At 68.0% G+C, this 18,076-nt stretch overlaps 8 protein-coding genes across 8 annotated transcripts; 3 read left to right on the forward strand and 5 right to left on the reverse strand.

The window, feature by feature from the left end:
* Window positions 1–29: 29 nt before the first annotated feature.
* FA09DRAFT_329409 (hypothetical protein) lies at window positions 30–1,727 on the reverse strand. Its single transcript, XM_025742172.1, has 6 exons — window positions 1,300–1,727; window positions 1,025–1,219; window positions 528–885; window positions 332–471; window positions 214–278; window positions 30–158 (listed from the first exon to the last, which is right to left on the reverse strand). Exons 1-6 carry the CDS (start codon window positions 1,582–1,584, stop codon window positions 110–112), a joined length of 1,092 nt encoding a protein of 363 aa, XP_025599221.1. The 5' UTR covers window positions 1,585–1,727; the 3' UTR covers window positions 30–109.
* A 1,095-nt stretch (window positions 1,728–2,822) lies between these two features.
* On the forward strand, window positions 2,823–4,499 carry FA09DRAFT_296327 (hypothetical protein; the record flags this gene model as incomplete). Its single annotated transcript, XM_025740160.1, has 6 exons — window positions 2,823–3,041; window positions 3,098–3,221; window positions 3,280–3,501; window positions 3,554–3,856; window positions 3,911–4,103; window positions 4,160–4,499. 6 exons carry the CDS (start codon window positions 2,823–2,825, stop codon window positions 4,497–4,499), a joined length of 1,401 nt encoding a protein of 466 aa, XP_025599222.1.
* Window positions 4,500–4,842: 343 nt separating this feature from the next.
* On the reverse strand, window positions 4,843–5,701 carry FA09DRAFT_291682 (hypothetical protein; the record flags this gene model as incomplete). The annotated part of the gene is made up of 3 exons (XM_025739985.1): window positions 4,843–4,917; window positions 4,988–5,041; window positions 5,597–5,701. Coding segments are annotated over 3 exons (234 nt in total), but the record flags the coding sequence as incomplete, so codon positions are not given.
* An 857-nt stretch (window positions 5,702–6,558) lies between these two features.
* Window positions 6,559–8,132, forward strand: FA09DRAFT_325229 (hypothetical protein; the record flags this gene model as incomplete). Its single annotated transcript, XM_025741157.1, has 3 exons — window positions 6,559–6,858; window positions 6,922–7,579; window positions 7,714–8,132. 3 exons carry the CDS (start codon window positions 6,559–6,561, stop codon window positions 8,130–8,132), a joined length of 1,377 nt encoding a protein of 458 aa, XP_025599224.1.
* A 253-nt stretch (window positions 8,133–8,385) lies between these two features.
* FA09DRAFT_360090 (hypothetical protein) lies at window positions 8,386–9,051 on the reverse strand (the record flags this gene model as incomplete). The annotated part of the gene is made up of 1 exon (XM_025745193.1): window positions 8,386–9,051. A coding segment is annotated over one exon (664 nt), but the record flags the coding sequence as incomplete, so codon positions are not given.
* Window positions 9,052–9,195: 144 nt separating this feature from the next.
* FA09DRAFT_317775 (hypothetical protein) lies at window positions 9,196–11,077 on the reverse strand (the record flags this gene model as incomplete). The annotated part of the gene is made up of 4 exons (XM_025740886.1): window positions 9,196–9,555; window positions 9,610–10,102; window positions 10,160–10,602; window positions 10,648–11,077. 4 exons carry the CDS (start codon window positions 11,075–11,077, stop codon window positions 9,287–9,289), a joined length of 1,635 nt encoding a protein of 544 aa, XP_025599226.1. The 3' UTR covers window positions 9,196–9,286.
* An 884-nt stretch (window positions 11,078–11,961) lies between these two features.
* FA09DRAFT_343080 (hypothetical protein) lies at window positions 11,962–14,365 on the forward strand (the record flags this gene model as incomplete). Its single annotated transcript, XM_025744577.1, has 4 exons — window positions 11,962–12,364; window positions 12,529–13,975; window positions 14,038–14,128; window positions 14,188–14,365. The coding sequence occupies 4 exons, from the start codon at window positions 11,962–11,964 to the stop codon at window positions 14,200–14,202; spliced, it is 1,956 nt and encodes a 651-aa protein (XP_025599227.1). The 3' UTR covers window positions 14,203–14,365.
* A 39-nt stretch (window positions 14,366–14,404) lies between these two features.
* On the reverse strand, window positions 14,405–15,039 carry FA09DRAFT_338222 (hypothetical protein; the record flags this gene model as incomplete). The annotated part of the gene is made up of 3 exons (XM_025744077.1): window positions 14,405–14,486; window positions 14,567–14,593; window positions 14,654–15,039. The coding sequence occupies 3 exons, from the start codon at window positions 15,037–15,039 to the stop codon at window positions 14,405–14,407; spliced, it is 495 nt and encodes a 164-aa protein (XP_025599228.1).
* Between the last annotated feature and the right edge of the window lie 3,037 nt (window positions 15,040–18,076).

Here is an 18,076-nt window from a genome sequence, read left to right on the forward strand (position 1 = left end):
TTGGCTGCGCGGCTGCTCCAGCAATCAGAATGATGACTAGTACTTTGATAGTTCCGGCGGACATTCTGTTTGTGAGAGCAAGAGATGGTGCAGACAGACTGCGAGCCGTTCACTCGTCCTTGAGGCCGAGACGTGCACGCTCGGCGAGGTGCTCGCGCCTGCGCCAGGGGACCGGTCAGCTCCGCGGGCCAGTCTGCCGCAGACTTGACTCACCGGCGGAAGTAGAGCGCGAACGCCGCTCCAGGGCCAAGGGTGAGCAGGCCCATGAGGCCAAAGATCTGCCAGCAGGCGGTCAGGACACGGACGCGGCAGCACCAAAGGCGTGACACACCTCCTCGAAGAAGAAGCGGCGGTGGTGCACACGCTCGCCCGTCGCCTTGACGCGCGCCTCGTCGGCGTACGAGTCGATGAGCACCATGAGGTACGCCGCCACCATGCCGCCGATCATGTCGAGCGTGAGCACGTGGTAGCCTGCGCAGTGACGAGTCAGCACTGCGCCGCACTGCCGTCTCCGGGCCGCCACGCACCGTCGTGCGTGAAGCCGCCGCGGCGCCAGGCAGCGAGCACCACGGGCCCGTACTTGTACACGCCCGCCCACCACGGCGCAATGAGCAGCACACTGAGCAGGCGGTACGAGTCGGCGGCGGCGGCGCGCGGCTTGTCGCTCTGCCGCGACAGAGGCAAGAAGAACAAGATAACGTAGAGGAGCGGGTATGCTTGAAAGACGACGTTGGGCAGGAGGAAATTGCCCGAGTCCGGGCCCGTCGACGGCAGGAGCATCGGCAGGAAGGTGAGTGCGGTGAGCAGCGTCGTCGTCGTGCCCGTGTGCACGGCCCAGCGCGCGGGCGAGGGCAGCGGGTGGATGTCGACGGTCTTCTTGCTCGTCTGTTGAGGTGAGGTCAGCCTGGAGCAGCACCTGTGGAGCCGAGGCCAGGCTGCACGGACGCAGCACACAGCGCAAGCCATCGGGCGCATGCGCTGCCGCAGCACACAGCCCACCCCAGCGCGCCAGGCCGGCACTCACCTCCTGCCAGCGCGTGTAGGCGTACACGGGCACCCAGAGGATGTTGGACGCGGCGCCGATGAGGATGACCTGCCCGAGCGCGGCGCTGAGGGCAAAGAGGGCGGGGTGCAGCAGCGCGTGGCGGCCCTGCTTGAGGCTCTCGAGCGTCTGGAAGGTGATGAGCGGCGCAAAGACGGAGGCGAGGATGAGAATGAGCTGGCAACGGTGCAGCAGGGCGCGTGGCGGAAAGGCGTCAGTGCGGGTGTCGGGAGCAGTGCCACGCATCAGCCACGCACGCCATCGGCCCTGGGCAGCCTCAGCATGTCCCGGAAGAAGAACACTAGCGAGCCAAAGATCCGCCCTGCCTCGTTTTCGGGCCACGCACCCGGCGCCACGCCGATGTCGCGGTACAGCGCCGGCGTGTCGAGGTGCGCGAGCTGCGCGTAGAAGTCGCCAGGGTTAATAAAGTTGAAGGCTAGATGACGCAATGTCAGGCCGAAGACGATGGCAAAGGCGCCGAGAAAAGCGAGCGGCGCCGTCGGGCGCGGCACTGCGGCGGGCAGCTCGGAGAGGCGGGCCATGCTGGGCGCGGTGGAGGTTTGTTTTGGAGTCGTTTTACCCAGCAAGAAGCCGTGCGGCTTATGAGGCTGGTGAACGAGAGAGTATTGACGGTGAGGTGGTAGCGAGGGTAGGTGGAAGCGACGCGCGCCCGTGGTGGTAGGAGGTGTCGGTGTGGGGAAGCGAGCGGGCCGCTGCGGCTGCTTTCAGGCGGAGGCGCACCGGCTCGCCTTTATCCGGCGCGGCGCGTGCGGTGCCCGAGTGCCGAGGCAGTCACGTGTGCTCCCGACGCGGTCACCGAGCTGCCGTGCAAACTCGCTTCTCACGGGTGCAGCCGGCAATCACCTGGCTCTGCGCTCGCACGCTTCTGCGCCCTGCTCCCCACCACCCCATTCCCCACACCCCGCACCCGCCGCCCGCCATGCTCGCCGTCTCGCAGGGCAACGCGCTCGTCTACTCGACGCTCTGCGCCTTCATGCTCGTCGGCCTCTTTGCCGGCTACCGCACGCAGAACGCCACGCAGTTCCTCAGCGGCCTGCGCACCCAGAGCGGTGAGTGGCGCGCGCCGGCGCCGGCAGGCGGCACAGGATAGTGCAGGGAGAGAAGGGCGGCCGCAGGAGGGTCGTGGCAGTCATAGGCCGGTGCTGCTCGACGCCGGAGCGTGGATTTGCATCTGCAGCACGGTCGACTGTGCCTCTTCTGTCCCAGCACTGCGCCGCACACCTGCGCACGTCTCGCTCACACCCGCCGCACCCAGCCTTCCCGCTGGCGCTCAACTGGATCGCAAGCAGTTAGTTCAGCCCGCGCCCATGCGCCGCACCCGACGCCGCCCGCTCTTCTAAGTCGCAGCATGCCTCGCTCTCTCCGCACGGTAATGTACCATCTCCCTGCTGTTCAACTCCACCCTGCACACGGCGGCGCGCCGTGGTCACCTCGCGTGGCCACGGCGCGTGCGTCGCTGCGGGCCTGGGCACTACAAGCTACGGGTGCTGAGGACTGACTGGGCTGCACCGGCGCTGCAAGTGCGCGCCGGCGAGGGCCCGTGTCGTCCGAGGCTGAGATTATACCGTCCACCGCTCGGTGCGCGCCGTGCTGCCGGCGGCAACGCCGGCGCGGGCACGCACCACATGAGCTGGTTACCACCGGATCGAGACAATGCTCGCGACGGGAAGCTGCCCCCCTCTCCTCCTCGCTCCTGCCATGCGAGGCGCGCCTTGTCCAAGGCGCCAGTGCCCGTCTCATGCCTGCCCCCCTCACAGACATGTCTTCGTCGCTCTTCTTTGCGTACCCGCAGATTGCCGTGATCCCCAACTCGGGCATTCTGGGCCTGACGGCGTACGCCTTTGCCACCGTTGTGCCGCTCTGGGCGTTCGCCCTGCTCGGTCCGTTCATGCGCCGCGTCTGCCCCGAGGGCTTCACCATGGCGCAGTATGTGCGCGTGCGCTTCGGCTGGCCCGTCGGTGTCCTCCTCGCCGTGATCGTGAGTCTGCCGCTTGCCAGCCCCCGTCTGCCGTCGCTGACGACGTGGCCCTGCAGTTCTGCGGCTTCATGCTGTGCTTCATGATCGTCGAGCTCAACACGTACGGCTCTGTGGTGAACCTGCTCGGCGGCGTCAACTCGACGGTCGCCGCGCTCGTCGTGGCGATCATCACGACGATCTGTGCGTGCCGCACGCCGCGCGCCGCTGCCTTGTCCGCGCGCTCACTCTGCCCGCACAGACACCGCCTACGGCGGCTTCAAGGCGTCGCTGTGGACGGACAACGTGCAGGCCATCGTGATCATGATCTTCATCATCATCGGCGGCGCCGCGATCGGCACGCGCATCGAGATCAGCCAGGAGCGCATCGACTCGAGCGGCCTGCTGACGGCGAACCGCTTTGGCGGCCAGCTGTTCTTCATCCTGCCTGCGGCGCTCATCTTCAGCCAGATGTTCAACCAGGGTGCGTGGCGCCGCGCGCTCGCCTCTTGCCGTCGCTGACGTCGGCTCTACAGGCTTCTGGCAGCGCACCTTTGCGTCGAAGAACAACAAGACGCTCTACCTCTCCGTCGGCCTGGCCACACTGCCGCTCTTTGCCATCTGCTTCCTCGTCGGCATGACGGGCCCGCTTGCGCAGTGGGCCGGCCTCTTCGACGGCGTCACCGCCGAGGACGACGGCTCGAGCAACTTCTTCTACATCATCGCCACGCTGCCCAACTGGGTGCAGGGCCTCGTGCTCGTGCTTGCCGGCGCACTCACGAGCTCGGCGTACGACACGCTGCAGAGTGCCCAGATCAGCACCATCCAGAACGACGTCTGTGAGTTACGGTCTCGGCGGCCCACGTCGGCCGCGCACTGACTGTGGCGCACAGTCATGGGCCGCGTGAACCTGTGGTGGTGCCGTCTGATCCTCCTGGCAATCAACGTGCCCGCCGTCGTGCTTGCCGTGCGCAACGTCGACATTCTGCAGGTGTTCCTGATCGCCGATCTTGGCGCCGCTGCCGTCCTGCCCGGCACGCTTCTCGGCCTCATCCCTTCGCTTCACTTCCTCAACGGCCTGGACGTGTGAGTGGTCCTGCGCCTGTGATTCACTGCCTGTTGCTCACCCCCTCCTGTCATAGCTTCGTCGGTGGCTGCGGCGGCTTCTTCACCGTCTTCGCTGCGGGCAGCGTCTACTACCGCGATGCCGTGCAGGGCGGCAAGCTCATTGCGCTGCCGCTCGGCCTCTACGTGGGCGGCGACGACTACTCGGTGCTGCTGGCCTTCTTTGCTGCGCCGCTCGGCTCGCTGGGCTTCACCCTCGCCTCGGCGGGCGTGCGCATTGGCTTCATGTGGCTGCTCGCCAAGCGCCGCGGCGAGCCCTTTGTCCTGGAGCGCCGCACCTGGAACGCTGCCGAGTTCGCGCTGCCCGAGGACCGCCCGGCCGTGGACTCGCGCGACGACAGCGTCAAGGATGCCTAGGCCCGCACGCCATCACCTGCTTTCGCGGCTTTGCTGCAGCGCTGTGGAAGCGCAACCCCTTCAATCTTACACTCCCCAACACTACGCGCGTCTCCCCCGTGACCAAGACTCCCTGTGACAGATGCATTGAGGCAATAGATGCAGATGCAGTCGAGACCGTCTCCTTGCTGCCGGAGTTGGGCCCATGCCCGGCGTCGCCGCGCATCATGCGCTAAGCCACGTTGCCTGCCGCGCCGTACTGGTGGAGCACCATGTCAGAACGTGGCCCCAGCTGCTCGGCTACCGTGGCGCCACTCACGTTGGGCGGCTGCACACTCGCGACGGGCGCGGCGCCGTCGACGGCGACGTACTGGCCGGAGCCGATGTACATGTACTGGCCCTGTCCGAACTCCTCCTCGGCCTTCATCTGCTTGTAGATCTGCGGGTGCGGCGCGGCAGGGTGAGCTGGAGACGCAAGCACACACCGCGGTGGCGGCGGCACGACTGACCAGCCAGAAGGCGTGGATGTGGCCGGGAATGTAGCCGAGCAGCGTGAGACAGATCTGTAGGGAGTGGTCAGCGGCGGTGGTGGAGAGAGAGCAGAAGTAGCATGAGCATCAACACTGGCAGCAGCGGTCGCAGCAGCTAGTAGCACCGGCAGCAGCATCGCCAGTGACGTTGCCGAACGACGACATCACCGGCGGCCACTGCCGTTCGGCGGCAGTATCGTTGGGTACCGCAACATGGCTCTGCATCCTTATCGCTGCTCGGCCGTGCCGCTCAGCAACGGGCTGCAGTGCCGCACAGCAGCGCTGCACGACAGCCTCGCTCCGCACAGCAGCGCTGCACGACAGCCTCGCTCCGCAGCATCACCCCCCATTGCCGTGAAGCACTGCTCTGCAGCGCCGAGCGACAACACCGCGCGGTGGCACTTGTCCCAGGGCGACAGCGCCGCACGCCTCCGCAGCGCCGCTCAATACCGTCTAGCGCCTCGCAGCACGTCCGGCGTCGTCCCTCTACAGCTGTGCAGTGTCAAGCACCCTCGCACTCCTGCACGCGGCACCCGTTCCTCTGCCGCGCCCCTACCCCCCTCCTGCCCGCGCATCGCCCCCACGCACGTTGATGAGCATGTCGCACGAGCAGCAGCCGGCGACAAAGGCGGCGGCGGCGGGCGGGAAGAGGATGGCGACGAGGCAGAGGAGGATGTCGGACGCCTTGACCATGCTGGGCAGCGACGAGAGGGGGAGAGGAGAAAAGAGTGGGTGGAGGCAAGAGGAGGGCGGGAGACAGAGGCAGCGGCAGGGTGTGGAGGCGTGCGGACGGCGCTCTGCTGCTGCCGGTGCGCAGCACAGCCGGCTGCGCATCGCGATGCATCTCGCACCCGCATCAACACGTGGCTGCGCGTCGGCCGTAAGCTGAGAAGCATCGAGCAGCTGGGCCTCGCTGCACCCCCGCGGCTTCAGCAGCGCCGCGGCAGCAGTCCGTCGACCGTCGCATCTGCGGGACAAGAACATAGGATGGTGCCGGCGAGGAGAGGCTCGAGGTCAACGGGAGCATGCTGCTGCGAGGTGCGCTGCTGTGTGCGCCTGCAGGCACACCGCTGCCGCCGGCGAGCCCCTGACCGCGCGCACCGCCGCGGCCGCCGCGCAGACTCCGCGACAGCGCCGCCGCGCCTGCCTCTCGCTCCCGTAGGCGCCGCCCGGGCAGGCGCAACCACGCTCGATGCCGATCTCTGCGCTGTTGAGGATGGCCGCACAAGGCACTGGCGGCAGATGCAGCGCCGAGCGAGGGCGTGAGCCTGTTGCTGCTGCCCGCGTGCGGCGACGCTGAGCCGCCGGCGCAGCTCGCCCGCCGCGACGCCGCCGCGCCCCTCGGCCGCCAGATCACGCGCGGCTGCGCTGCGTCAGCACCGCGTGACCGCCTCGCTGTGCTGTGTGTGCTCCACCGCGCGCCCGAGCCTCATCTTCCTCCCGCACCACCACCACCCACTCGACTGCTGTGCCTGCCGCAGCACCGCGCCGCGCCGCTCTCCACCCTCACCCTCTGCCGCACACGGCACACCCGCCACCTGCGCGCCGCCATGGCCTCCGTCGACGTCGCCGTGCCCGCCGCGCCCTCGTCGCCCGCGCCCTGGGCTGCGCTCTCCTTCGACGACTTCCTCACCTTCCCTGCGCCCTCGCCGGCCCCGACACCGGCGGCGCTGCCGTCTGCGCCGCCTGCTGCTGCCGCTGCTGCCGCCGCCGCACCGGCCCCCGCGCCGTCGCCGCGCCGCAGCGCCGCCGTGGCGCCCAGCTCGGCGGCCACCGTGCAGGTCGCCGGCACGCCGCCGGGCGCCACGGGCCCGCCGCCGCCGCCCGGCTCTGCGCCCGAGGTGCTCTTCGTGAGTGGTGCCGCTGCCTGGGCGCTGCTGGACCATCGCACTGACTCGCACACCCTCGCGCAGCGCTACTATCTCGCCGCCGAGCTGCGCCGCATCGGCTCGTCGGCCGACGACCACATCATCGAGAAGTACGTGGCACAGCACTACTCGTCGATCAGCAAGAAGGCCGCCGCGCCCGTCGCATCGTCGTCGTCGACGGCTTCCGCGGCGCACGCACCCGTCGCCCAGCCCACGCTCAACTACGAGCCCTACCGCCGCGCGCCGTCGCCGCCCGCGCCCTCGTTCGCCCACGCCCAGGCGTTCCGCGATGCGACGCCGCCGTCGCCCGAGGCGTTCCTCGACCCGCACTCCCTCGTGCTGCCGCCGCCCGCGCTCGCGACGCTGCCGCAGCAGAGCTCGACGGTCGGCGTGCACGAGCCCTTCACCGTGACGCGCGCGCCCATCGTGCCCTCGTCGAACGCGTCCGGCAGCTACAGCAAGAGCCGCCGCGCCGCCGACGCAATGTCCGAGGACTCGTCCGACGGCGGCCAGTCGGAAGACGACGACGAGGACGACAAGGCCTCGTTTGCGCACCTCGGCTCGAACACCGGCGGCCGCGGCACGTTGAGCGCCGCGGCGATGCTGCGCCCCAGCCCCGAAGAGTACCGCAAGCTCAGCTCCAAGGAAAAGCGTCAGCTGCGCAACAAGATCAGCGCCCGCAACTTCCGCACGCGCAGGAAGGGTGAGTCGTGCCTCGAGCCCGTCCGCGTCTGTCCAGCGGCTGTTGTGCCGAGCTGCTGTCCAAACTTCGAGCTGCACGCCGCCGTTCCGGACGGGTCTCTTTCCGTCACCATACTGACTCTGCGCTCATTGCAGAGCATATCACTGCGCTCGAGTCTGAGCTCTCCGACCGCGACTCGATCATCGCCGGCCTGCGCGCGCAGCTGTCGCAGCTGAGCGTCGCCAACGCGTCGCTGACCGAGGAGGTGCGCACGCTCAAGCGCACCCAGCTCTCGGCCACAGACGTGAGCCGCATTCTCGAGGCGCTGCAGAAGAGCACCGGCGTGGCCCTGCCGGCCGGCGCGGCGCCAGCGTCGGACGATCAGGCCATGTTCGCCTCGTCGTCGAACCCGGCCAGCCGGCCGAGCACGCCCACCAGCCCGCGCCCCGGCCTGCGCCGCAACGAGAGCTCGCTGCTCAACACGCGCAAGGACGTCGGTCCGGCGGCGGCCTCCAAGAGCTTCTGGGGCGGCCGCAGCGCCGCGCAGGGCAGCGCGCTCGTCGCCGCCAGCTGATGGCGCACCTGCATCGTCACGCCATTGCCACCATTCCGAAGCACGACTCTCTCTCTCTCTCTCGGTACATTTGCCTGTCTGATAGCCCTTCCCCACATTCTTGTTACACCGTCCTGTCCTCTGCTGATCCGAGCACGCCGCGCCTACGCCCCGCGGCCTGCCTGTCGCGCCAGTGCTTGCCTGCCGGCTCCGTCACCCGGCCCACATACTTCTCTTCTCTCTCTCTCTCTCTCTCGTCATCCTGTCGCCCATTCTGATACAATGTGATCCGATTAACGCGCGAAAGCTGTTGTACAAATGTGTTTCCTCCGCGCCTGAGCGTCCCCAAGCCGCGCTCCTCCGAGTCGCCGGTGCCCTCCCCTCGAAGCGTCGTGCGGCGCGCCACCAGCGCTGCGTCGTCTGACCGCCGTCCTCTCGCCCCTGCTCGCGCGCTACCACCAGCCAGCCAGGCCGTGCTGCCCACCCGCCGCGCTCCAGTTGAGGCTGCTGGACTTGACCTGCGGCCAGTACCACGCCAGCGCGCCGCACGCCACGAGGAAGAGGGCGTCGAGCGTGAGGAGCGTGTAGGGGCTCCAGCGCGGCGCGGCCGCGGCGGGCACCTGTGTCTGTGCCTGCGGCGACGGTGCTGCGGCCCCGGGCGCCGCATCGGCGCTGCGAGTGGCCGTCTTGCTGTCCGAGCTGCCAAACATGCCGGCAATGGTCGGGTGCCCGACGGGCGGCGTGCCCGTGAAGCCGAGTGGGCAGCGCGGGGCGTCGGCCATGCTGCGCGCGTGCTGCGGCGGCAAGCCGGGCAAGAGGCGCGCGGGCGGACGGGCGCGAGACGCTGCGTGCGTGAGTGAGGGGCGCTTGGCGGAGGAGTGGCGCAGCAGCCAGGCGAGAGCGACAGTGGAGAAGAGTCGGGCGTGAAGGGCTGGTGGAGAAGAGGCAAGGACGCTAGCCGCGCCGCCGGGCCGACGTCACGCAATAGCGCGCGCGCGCGCATTGCCGCGGCGCACGGCTGCGGAGCGCCCATCGGCTGAGCGGGCACGACACATAGCCTGACACTCCCAGACGCAGACGTCTGCTCACGTGGGTGGGCAGCGCTGCCCGCTACTGAGCTGCAGCTCGGATCTCCTTGCACACGGGATGCCATTCGCTACGCAGCCTGTTCGGACTCAGAAGCGTGGCAGCACGATCCGTCCGCCGTGGTCCTGCATCCACTTCGCCAGGGCAGCGCTGACCGGCACCTGACAGCACAGCCGGCTGCTGCCCAGCCGTCCGATGGCATACTCGAGCATGTCGAGCTCCGCATCGCTCGGCACGGCAGCCGCGCCAAGGACCTCGTCTGGCGGCGCTGCATCCAGGGCGAAGCGGTCGCGCGCCGAAGTGGCATCCTGTGCGCCCGTCGGTGCGGCGATGTAGGCGTGACATGTGGCACACTCGCCTATCAGGCATGGGTCAGCAGCTGCAGAACGGCTGGCCGGGCTCAAAGACTCACAGACACCTCCGCACGTCGCCTCGATGCTCGGGAGCCCATGGCGCTTGGCGACATCCTTCAACGTCTCGCCGGCCACAGCCGACACGGCAAAGGACTCGCCCTCCCACGAGACAAAGTGCAGCTGCAGCTGGTCCTTGCCGGACCCAGACGCTGACTCGACGTCTGCGGCAGCCTGCGGCGTGACAGCGGAACCCGCCGGCACTTGGGACGCGGCGCTGTCCAATGGCGCCGGCGCAACGCGTGCTCGTGGTGCGAAAGACGCAGTCTGCACTCCTCCACCGCCCCACTCGTCGCGCTTGTCGTACGTCTCCTGGTCGCTGAGGCCAAGTCGTCCGCGCCAGCGGCTCCAGTGCACCAGGCGCTCGCGCCGATCCTGCACATCGTGGAAGCTCGTGGCAGGGGCGAGCGCGGAGCGCAGGAGCAGCGGCGAGTCGAATCTGCGCAGGTTGCCGTACCAGTCGCCGTGCGGCTGAACGATGGCATTGGCTGCCCACTGCGCGGCATCTCTCAGCACGTGTGCAGCGGACTCCGCTCTGGTGCAGCCACTCACCTTGTGACCACCTACGTGGCTGATGGCCCAGACCCTCACGCGCTTCGTAGCTCCGCCCTCCACGCGCACCTGCTCACGCTGCGCAACGATGTCGCCGATCAGGCTCTCGATCACCTCTGCGCCGGCCACACCGCATCGACAGTCGCGCGCGCCGTGTGCACACACGAAGATGTCGGCCGCATCATCGCGCCGCTGCTTGGCGGTCTGGAGGCGCGAGGCAGCGAATGCATCCTCGATGCGCTGAGGCAGAGGCTGGCTGTCTAGCGAGTCTAGCGAGAGCGGCGGCAGCACAGCAATTCTGCCGGCGCGGTACAGCCGCAGCTGATAGAGCTCCTGCTCTGCTCTGGGTGGCGCTCGCGAGAAGCGGCTCGCGGTCGGGTCCCAGGCACGCAGCGGCGGGTCGACCATCCCGGCATCGGCCGTCGCCACGTCGTCGTGCTCGCCTGGCAAGGGCGCAGGCCCGATGAAGTGCGCCAGTGAGAGCAGACAGCCAGCCAGACTCCCGCCGGCGCGGCAGCGTGACTCGAGCTCGGCGTAGAGCGGCGAGGCTGCCGCCAGATGCGAGGGCCACTGGTCTGGCGCGCGAGGCTGCAGGGGCACGACGACGAGATGTGTGGTGTGCGCCGGAGCAGAGCCAGCGAGAGGAGCGGCATCGTACGGCGCCAGCGGCACAGTGGCGCCTTCAGGGCCCAGCGCCGGAGCGCAGTCGACGTGAGGCGGAACGAAAGCGTTTGTGTGCGCCTGTCGCACCGGCGCCACATGCAGGTGCCGCAGCGCGGCCGGGCCGACGGAGCGGGAGGACGGGCAGGCCTGCGAGAGCAGTGATTGGTGCTTCGCAGCGCGGCAAGAGGCCCCTGCACGGCTTGCAGTTGTCGTCAAAAAAGGTCGACTGCTGCTGGCGCCGGCATCGTGTGCCATGCGACGGGCAGGACCCGTGCCCAAGAGGCGCAGCCCTCGCGGCACCGACGGCCCGGCGGACATGGCCCGAAGGGATCCGACGAGGCGCAGTATGTACAGCTGCAGCGGTTTGCGTGCAGTTACTGCCTTGCGTGCTCGTTGCTGGCTGTCCGTGTCGTCTGTCGTCCGTGCTGTGTTGTGGTGAGAAGAAAGCGAAAGCACGCGCAACCGCGCGGCGTGGCCGCGGCGCCGCCTTCCTCTCCAGCATCATCTCTCGGCCGACACAGGAGTCAGGGTGCAGCGCAAGCCGCAGGCTCGAGGCGACGTCTTCGCCACCTCCGTTCGCCGTCCCTGTCTGCAATGCAGGCGCTGCGCCAACCGCAGCGCCGTACGCGGCATGGTGGTCCTCGAGGCAACGGTGCTCTGCCTCTGCCGCAGCATGGACCTCTCCTTGTCCAGGGGGTGCTGAGGCATGGCGGCGTTGCCGACGCCGGAATTCGGGAGTCGCGCATCTTTCACGGTCCCTGCCGCGGCGGATCGAGAGGTCCACCGTTGCTGTACGCGAAGGGCCTGCTGCGGCCGCAGCAGAGCCGCAGGCGGCCTCGTTCCTCTGCAGCATGCCGACGGAAGGCGAGGCGAGGGTGAGCATCGTGCTCTCGCGAGGCGGCGTGCGCGTCGGCTAATGCGGAGTGACGGCGGCGGCGGCGTGGCAGCGCAACACCCCGCACCCGCATGGCACCGGCATGCGGCGAGCGGACATGCCGGCCGCGTGATGCGCGCATCGCGATTGGTCGGCTGCCGGCCGCGCGCGGTCACTGCAGCCGCCCAGGGACCCGCCTTTGCCAGGCGCCGCGGCCGGCGCTCCATCGAGCGTCTCGCCCACCACCATCTCACGTCTGCCCGCCATGCTCGCTCCGCGCCTTCTCGCACGGCCTGCTGCTGCAGCACGCTCGGCCACTGCCGCCGCCGCTGTGCCCTCGCGCGCCCTGCCGCGCCTCGCGACTGCGTCCGGCACGCGCCGCCACGTCTCCTCGCGCGCCGCAGCCGCCGCCTCGTCGGCCGCCGCGCCCCGTGCGGCACCTGTGCGCCGCCTCCACGCCTCGGCGCGCCGCTCCAACGCTCAGCCCGTCGACGACGCCGAGGCGCCCTTTGATCTCGCCAGCGTAGAGCGCGTCGAGGACGAGGCGGACGTGCTCATTGTCGGCGGCGGCCCGGCCGGCCTCAGTGCCGCCATCAAGATCAAGCAGCTGGCCGAGGCAAAGGGCGAGGAGATCCGCGTGGTGCTGCTCGAGAAGGGCGCCGAAGTGGGTGAGTGGCAGCTTTCCGGCAGGCGCGCGGGCCGCAGAGGTGCCTGTGGCGACTGCGAGACGGCTAGCGCGCTGCGTCGCCGCCGCAGTGTGGCCAGAGCCCTGCGACTCGGCCTTCGACGCCGCTGAACCCGCCGCGCTTCTGCTGATCCGCTTGCCATGCAGGCAATCACATTTTGTCCGGCGCAGTGATCCAGACAAACGCGCTCGACGAGCTCTTCCCCGACTGGAAGGAGATGGGCGCGCCCCTGCACCAGCCCGCGCTCGAGGACCACATGCGCTTCCTCACCGCCTCGTCGTCGTTCCCCATGCCGCACCCGCCGCAGATGAGCAATAAGGGCAACTACATCGTCTCGCTCTCGCAGGTCACCGCGTGGCTGGGCGAGCAGGCCGAGGCAGCCGGTGTCGAGATCTATCCTGGTTTCGCTGGCGCGGACATTGTCTGGCAGACCGACGCCGACGGCAAGAAGACGGGCGTGCGCGGCGTGCGCACCAACGACATCGGACTCGACAAGAACTTCCAGCCCAAGGACACGTTCGAGCCGGGCATGGAGTTCCACGCGCCGATCACGCTTTTCGCCGAGGGCGCGCACGGCTCGCTCTCGCAGAAGGTGATCAAGGAGCTGGGCCTGCGCGAGGCGGTCGGGGCAGACCCGCAGACGTATGGCCTCGGCATCAAGGAGGTGTGGAAGGTGGCGCCGGAGAAGCACCAGCCGGGTCTCGTCACGCACACGCTCGGCTGGCCGCTCGACGCCAAGACATACGGCGGCAGCTGGTGCTACCACATGGCTGACGGACTCGTGTCCATCGGCCTTGTCGTGGGCCTCGACTACAAGAACCCGTATCTCTCGCCATTCCGCGAGTTCCAGCGCATGAAACACCACCCGCTCTTCGCGAATTTGCTTGAGGGTGGCACGTGCGAGGCGTACGGCGCCCGCGCGCTGAATGAGGGCGGGTACCAGTCAATCCCCAAGCTGCACTTCCCGGGTGGCGCCTTGCTCGGCTGCTCCGCTGGCTTCCTGAACGTGCCCAAGATCAAGGGCACGCACAACGCCATGAAGAGCGGCATGCTCGCGGCCGAGAGCACGGTCGAGGCATTTCGCAAGCGCAGCGAGGCCGGCTCCGAGGATCTGCTCGACATTGAGGACTACCGGACGAAGCTGGACGCCTCTTACGTCATGAAGGAGCTCAAGGAGGTCCGCAACCTCCGCCCATCCTTCCACAACCCGCTCGGCCTGTGGGGCGGCATCGCCTACTCGGGCCTCGACTCGCTGATCCTCAAGGGCCGCACGCCCTGGACCTTCCACCACCCATGCGAGGACCGCGATGCGACGCTGCCAGCATCGCAGTGCACTCCGATCGACTACCCCAAGCCCGACGGCAAGCTCTCGTTCGACATCCTCACCTCCGTGTCGCGGACAGGCACGAACCATGCCGAGAACCAGCCCGTGCACCTGCACGTGAAGGGCGGCGACTACGAGGGGCACACCAAGACGAACGTCGGCGAGTACGCCGGTCTGCTGGGCCGCGCCTGCCCTGCTGCAGTGTACGAGTACGTCGATGCCGAGGGCGGCAAGGAACACGCGTTCGGCAAGCGGTTCGAGATCTCGAGGTAAGGGCGAAAGACGTGCTCGTGCGACACGCCTGGCGCTGACGACAAGTTGCCTCCTGCAGTCAGAACTGCATCCACTGCAAGACGTGCAGCATCAAGGTCCCGGACGCCAGCATCGAGTGGCGCGTGCCCGAGGGCGGCGGCGGACCAAAGGTGAGCAAAAAGCACGCCCGCGCCGGCAAGGCTCTTCTCACAACCACATGCTTCCGCAGTATTCCCTGTCTTGATGTCGCCATCGACTCCGTGCGCGGCCCCCTTCACACTGTTCGTCCTCATCAATGATACACTGACGTCGCATTAGATGGCATCACCGCGCTGCGCCCGCACCACCCTCGACACGCAGGCTGTGCAATACTCAATGCAGGCCTCGTCCGGCTCCGTGCGTCACAGCGCCAGCAGCGTGTTCGTCGTTCCACATGCCGGACTGTGTCAAGAGGCGCCGATCGGCTGTCGGCACGCCGGACACGTGCGAGCGTTGCGGAGCAGCATCGTCGCGCACGCTTCATGGAAGCTGTGTGGAGTGAGCGTCAGCGTGCGCGCGCATCTGAGCGAGCGTCGCCCATCGGGCTGCGGCGGTGCGTCGGAACTCACATGTGCAGGCAAGGGAAGATGCAGGCTCTGAAGCAGTCCGATGTCAGCGGACCTGGATCGGGCGCGTGAGCGCAGCATCTGACTCACCTCTGCGCATCTCGGAACTGCGCAAGGCAGATGCCGCACTTCTCCACGCGGATGCCGGCGACTCCGAGCTTCTGCTTGACCTTGCCCTCCTTGTTCACCCGCCTGCTCAGCAGCTCGACCACACCAACACCCACGTTGGCGAGGTCTTCGGCAGATGCGCGCGTCTCCTTGGCCGGACCGATGAATTCCGCGATGGCAGCGAGCTCGTCGTAGTGAGCCCCCTCGAGCTCGAGCCTAGAGGCCAGCAGGTCCAAGTCGGTGAACTCGACCGAGCCTTGCCGTGCCGGTGCAGCTTGCTGTTGCCCCGGGTCGGTTACTTCGCCAACAGGATGGTCGTCGCTGCCAAGCCGGCCCGAGGGCTCCGGCGTCGTGGGAGAATGCCGCATCTGACCATTGCCTAGGTGCCGAGCGGAGCCTCCGTCTGACGCAGCATCGTCATTGGCGCGAGAACGATCGGCACGAACAGGCGTTCTGTCACGCAGATGTGGCTCGACCGAGACAGATTGGCTGGCGGCACTGCTCGAGGGCGAGACGAAGGCGGAAGCAGGAGGCGGACTTGCGGCGCTCGGAGCAGAAGGCGGCACAGGCAGTGGCCGAGCGCGCCGCGGAGACATGCCTGCGAGCGTGCCTCGCTCATGTGCGGCGCTGAGCTCAGCGGCGCTCAATGCAGAGCTTGTGGACTGCGCAACAGGAAGGCCAGGCAAAGGCCGTGGACAGCTGCCAGCTGCCGAGGTTGCACTGCGGCGAGATGAGGCAGCTAGGCCGGCAGCCAGCGATGCGGTGACGCGCGATGCGTCCTCCGGCGGGAGAAAGGGTGAGCGCGGCATGCGCGAGTCGCCATTTGTCAGCAGCTCCAGGGTCTGCGTACGTGGAGACTTTGACGTGGGGCTGACGCCATCGTCATGCTCTGCCGCCGTCGTCCGACTATCCTGAGCCGCGAGGCCACGTGCGGCCGCCGCAGATGCTCGGGACGGAGGTGCTCCTCGAGGTGGGGGCGGCGGCGGCCTTCTTCTGAGTTTGCTCACGCGCCGATCAAGTTCCTGGTCCGTCGTGTCGTGTGCCGTTGTTGCATGCGATGACGTTTGTGGCGGGCGAATCCATGTGCCTTCAGCGCGCGGGTCGCCAGCCAGCGAAGCTCCTTCGAAGCGTGAGACCATCGCCGAGACGTTCGTCCTCGGCCGCGACGGCACGAGGGGCGCCGGCAACGCTGTTCGCTCCCTCGCGGGAATTGGATCTAGCAGCTCGACATCCCTGGCGCTCTCAAGTGTCCCGCGCTGCGGTGAAGCGCTCTCATGCGCCTCAGTTCCGCCGCGCTGGCTCGAGGGCGCGAAGTGCCGCGTGGCGGCTGTGATCGTAGGAAGACGTCCCAGCGGCCGGGGTGCCATACTTGAGCGCGGGTTCACGAAGCTGGCTGGGCGGATGTTGCGCGCTGCAGGCTCGTTGCCGGACATGGGATTCGAATCGAGAGAAGACGGCACAGCGTGCCCATGGCCGAGACCGCGCTGCAGCAGGGCCTCCAGAGCTGAAAGTGAATCTTGCCCCGTGCTCGATGATGATCGCAGGCGCGAGATGTCTGTCAAAGCCTGTGCTCGAAGCTGATGTTCACGATGAGTCACGGCAGACATCTGCGCCGGACGAGGCGGAAGCGCCGCAGGCTTTGGCGCCCAGTGCTCTGGCTCTGGACTTCGGCCTCCCTGCGCATCGCGCGAGGGACGAACCAGAGCGTCCGCGTGGTGCGTAGCAGCCTCTGTGGCGCTTGGAGCGGAGAGAGTCGTTGCGAAGAGGACTTTGAGGCGGTAATTCACCGCTGGGCGATCCTGCGGGACTACTTGAGCCTCCGTCGCAGCAGGTGAAGAAGGTCGCGGCCGCGTATCTAGGACCGTTCGGTCAGGATCGTCCTCGCTTGAGGAAGCGAAGGAGTCACTGCTGCCGTCAAATTCGACGAAAGTGCCAGCGCGGTCGGGCTCTGGCTGCGCTTGATCTCTTGTGGGGCTGATACTGCCGGCTCGAGGCCGGGCGTCCGTGGCGCTCGGTGACAGCAGCCAGTCGACAGGCCGCACCGGCGCCTTGCCCTTGTCCGCTCCCGCAAGTCTCGTCTCACTGTCCGCCGCACCGCTGAGCAGTTGAGACGTGGCATCGCCGCAGCCGGGCCGCACGTTCTCATCAGCAGAGTCGCTCAATAACGCAGCGCGAGCACGTAAAGCAGACCGGATCTCGGGAGCAAGAGTCGCTGAGCCTGCAGTTGAAGCGCTCGCTCGATCGTGCAGTCGAGGGCGGCCGGTGCCACTTTGTGAGGGACTGTCGCTAGTCTCCTCGGTGCTCGAAGGACTCGTCCCTGCGGCCAGATTGCCGGCACGCATGATCGAGCGCCGGTCCGAGGTCTGCTCGCTACGCTGGCGTTCTTCGCTTGCTGATGGGCGCCAGCTGCCAGGCACACGGTCGAGAGGCGGTGCTTCGTCGGCGCTGCTCATCGGCGACGCGGGTCGACGCTCAGCGCTACGGAGTGCTGCAAGAGCTCTGTGTTCTTCTTCCCAAGCAGCTTCCGAATCGTCAGAGTCTGAGGCCTCAGACTGCGATGTCGTGCTTCGCGTCGATACCGAGCTCTCCTCCTCTTCGACTTGCTTGCGAGAGGATTCGACCTGAGCGCTGGCGATGGCGGGCATTACTGGCGCCTGTGCCAGCGTATGCGGCGTTGAACTTGTGGCTCGATCAGCCCAAAGAGCGCTCCGTCGCTGTGCAGCTGCTGCTGCATCGTCGCGAAAGCGAGAATGCGACTCGCTCGGCGGCCGGGGCCTAATGCGTGTGATGCCGCCCCGCGCGGATGAGCTGCTACTTGCCAGAGGGCGGGAAGCGGGCTGAGGACGATCTTGCGGCTTCCTTTGTGCTGCGCGAGATGCTTGCTGCCGAGGCTTGCCGGCATCTGAGAGGACGCGCGGCGGTGGCTGACCTGTTGCAGGCGGCGAAGAGATCGGCTGGCGCGAGTTCACGCGACTTGTCCCGGAAGGCGGTCCCGGCGCCGAGTGAGGTAACATCGCGCGGTCCGAGGGGTCTGTCTGCTCAGAGGGAGGGTCTGATCCGTGTCGTGTCGTGCTGACTGGGGTGCCCTTGCCTATTTGCGATCGCGACGACGAGGATGTGGGCACAGTCGCGGACGTTGCAGAGATTGCTGCGACGGCCGAGGCTGCGCTCGCGTCCACCGGCTCTTGCTCCCTATCAAGGGACTCGTCGGATGCTTGCAGCTGCCGCCGCCGCCTCGCCTCCACCACCAAGGCGCCCAGATTGATGTCGGGCGCCGCGGCGATCACGCTCGGAGCATCTTGCGCCCGCGATGCGCTCTCTGAAGCATGAACCTCGCTCGCGGGCGGCGATGGCACCCGGTTCACGTCCGATGGCGCAGCGGAGTGAGCGGCCGGGTCCACAGCG

Source organism: Tilletiopsis washingtonensis (genome assembly GCF_003144115.1).
Source record: "Tilletiopsis washingtonensis strain MCA 4186 unplaced genomic scaffold FA09scaffold_8, whole genome shotgun sequence".
Classification (NCBI taxonomy): Eukaryota; Fungi; Basidiomycota; class Exobasidiomycetes; order Entylomatales; genus Tilletiopsis; species Tilletiopsis washingtonensis.

Bases quoted from the DNA above. Each gene is read 5' to 3' on its own strand.
- FA09DRAFT_329409 (XM_025742172.1), bottom strand. From the start codon at position 1,584: ATGGCCCGCCTCTCCGAGCTGCCCGCCGCAGTGCCGCGCCCGACGGCG. The intron at 472-527 runs GTGCGTGGCGGC...GTCACTGCGCAG, and splicing joins CGGCGGCTTCACGCACGACG to GCTACCACGTGCTCACGCTC. The intron at 159-213 runs GTGAGTCAAGTC...CCCCTGGCGCAG, and splicing joins TTCGCGCTCTACTTCCGCCG to GCGCGAGCACCTCGCCGAGC.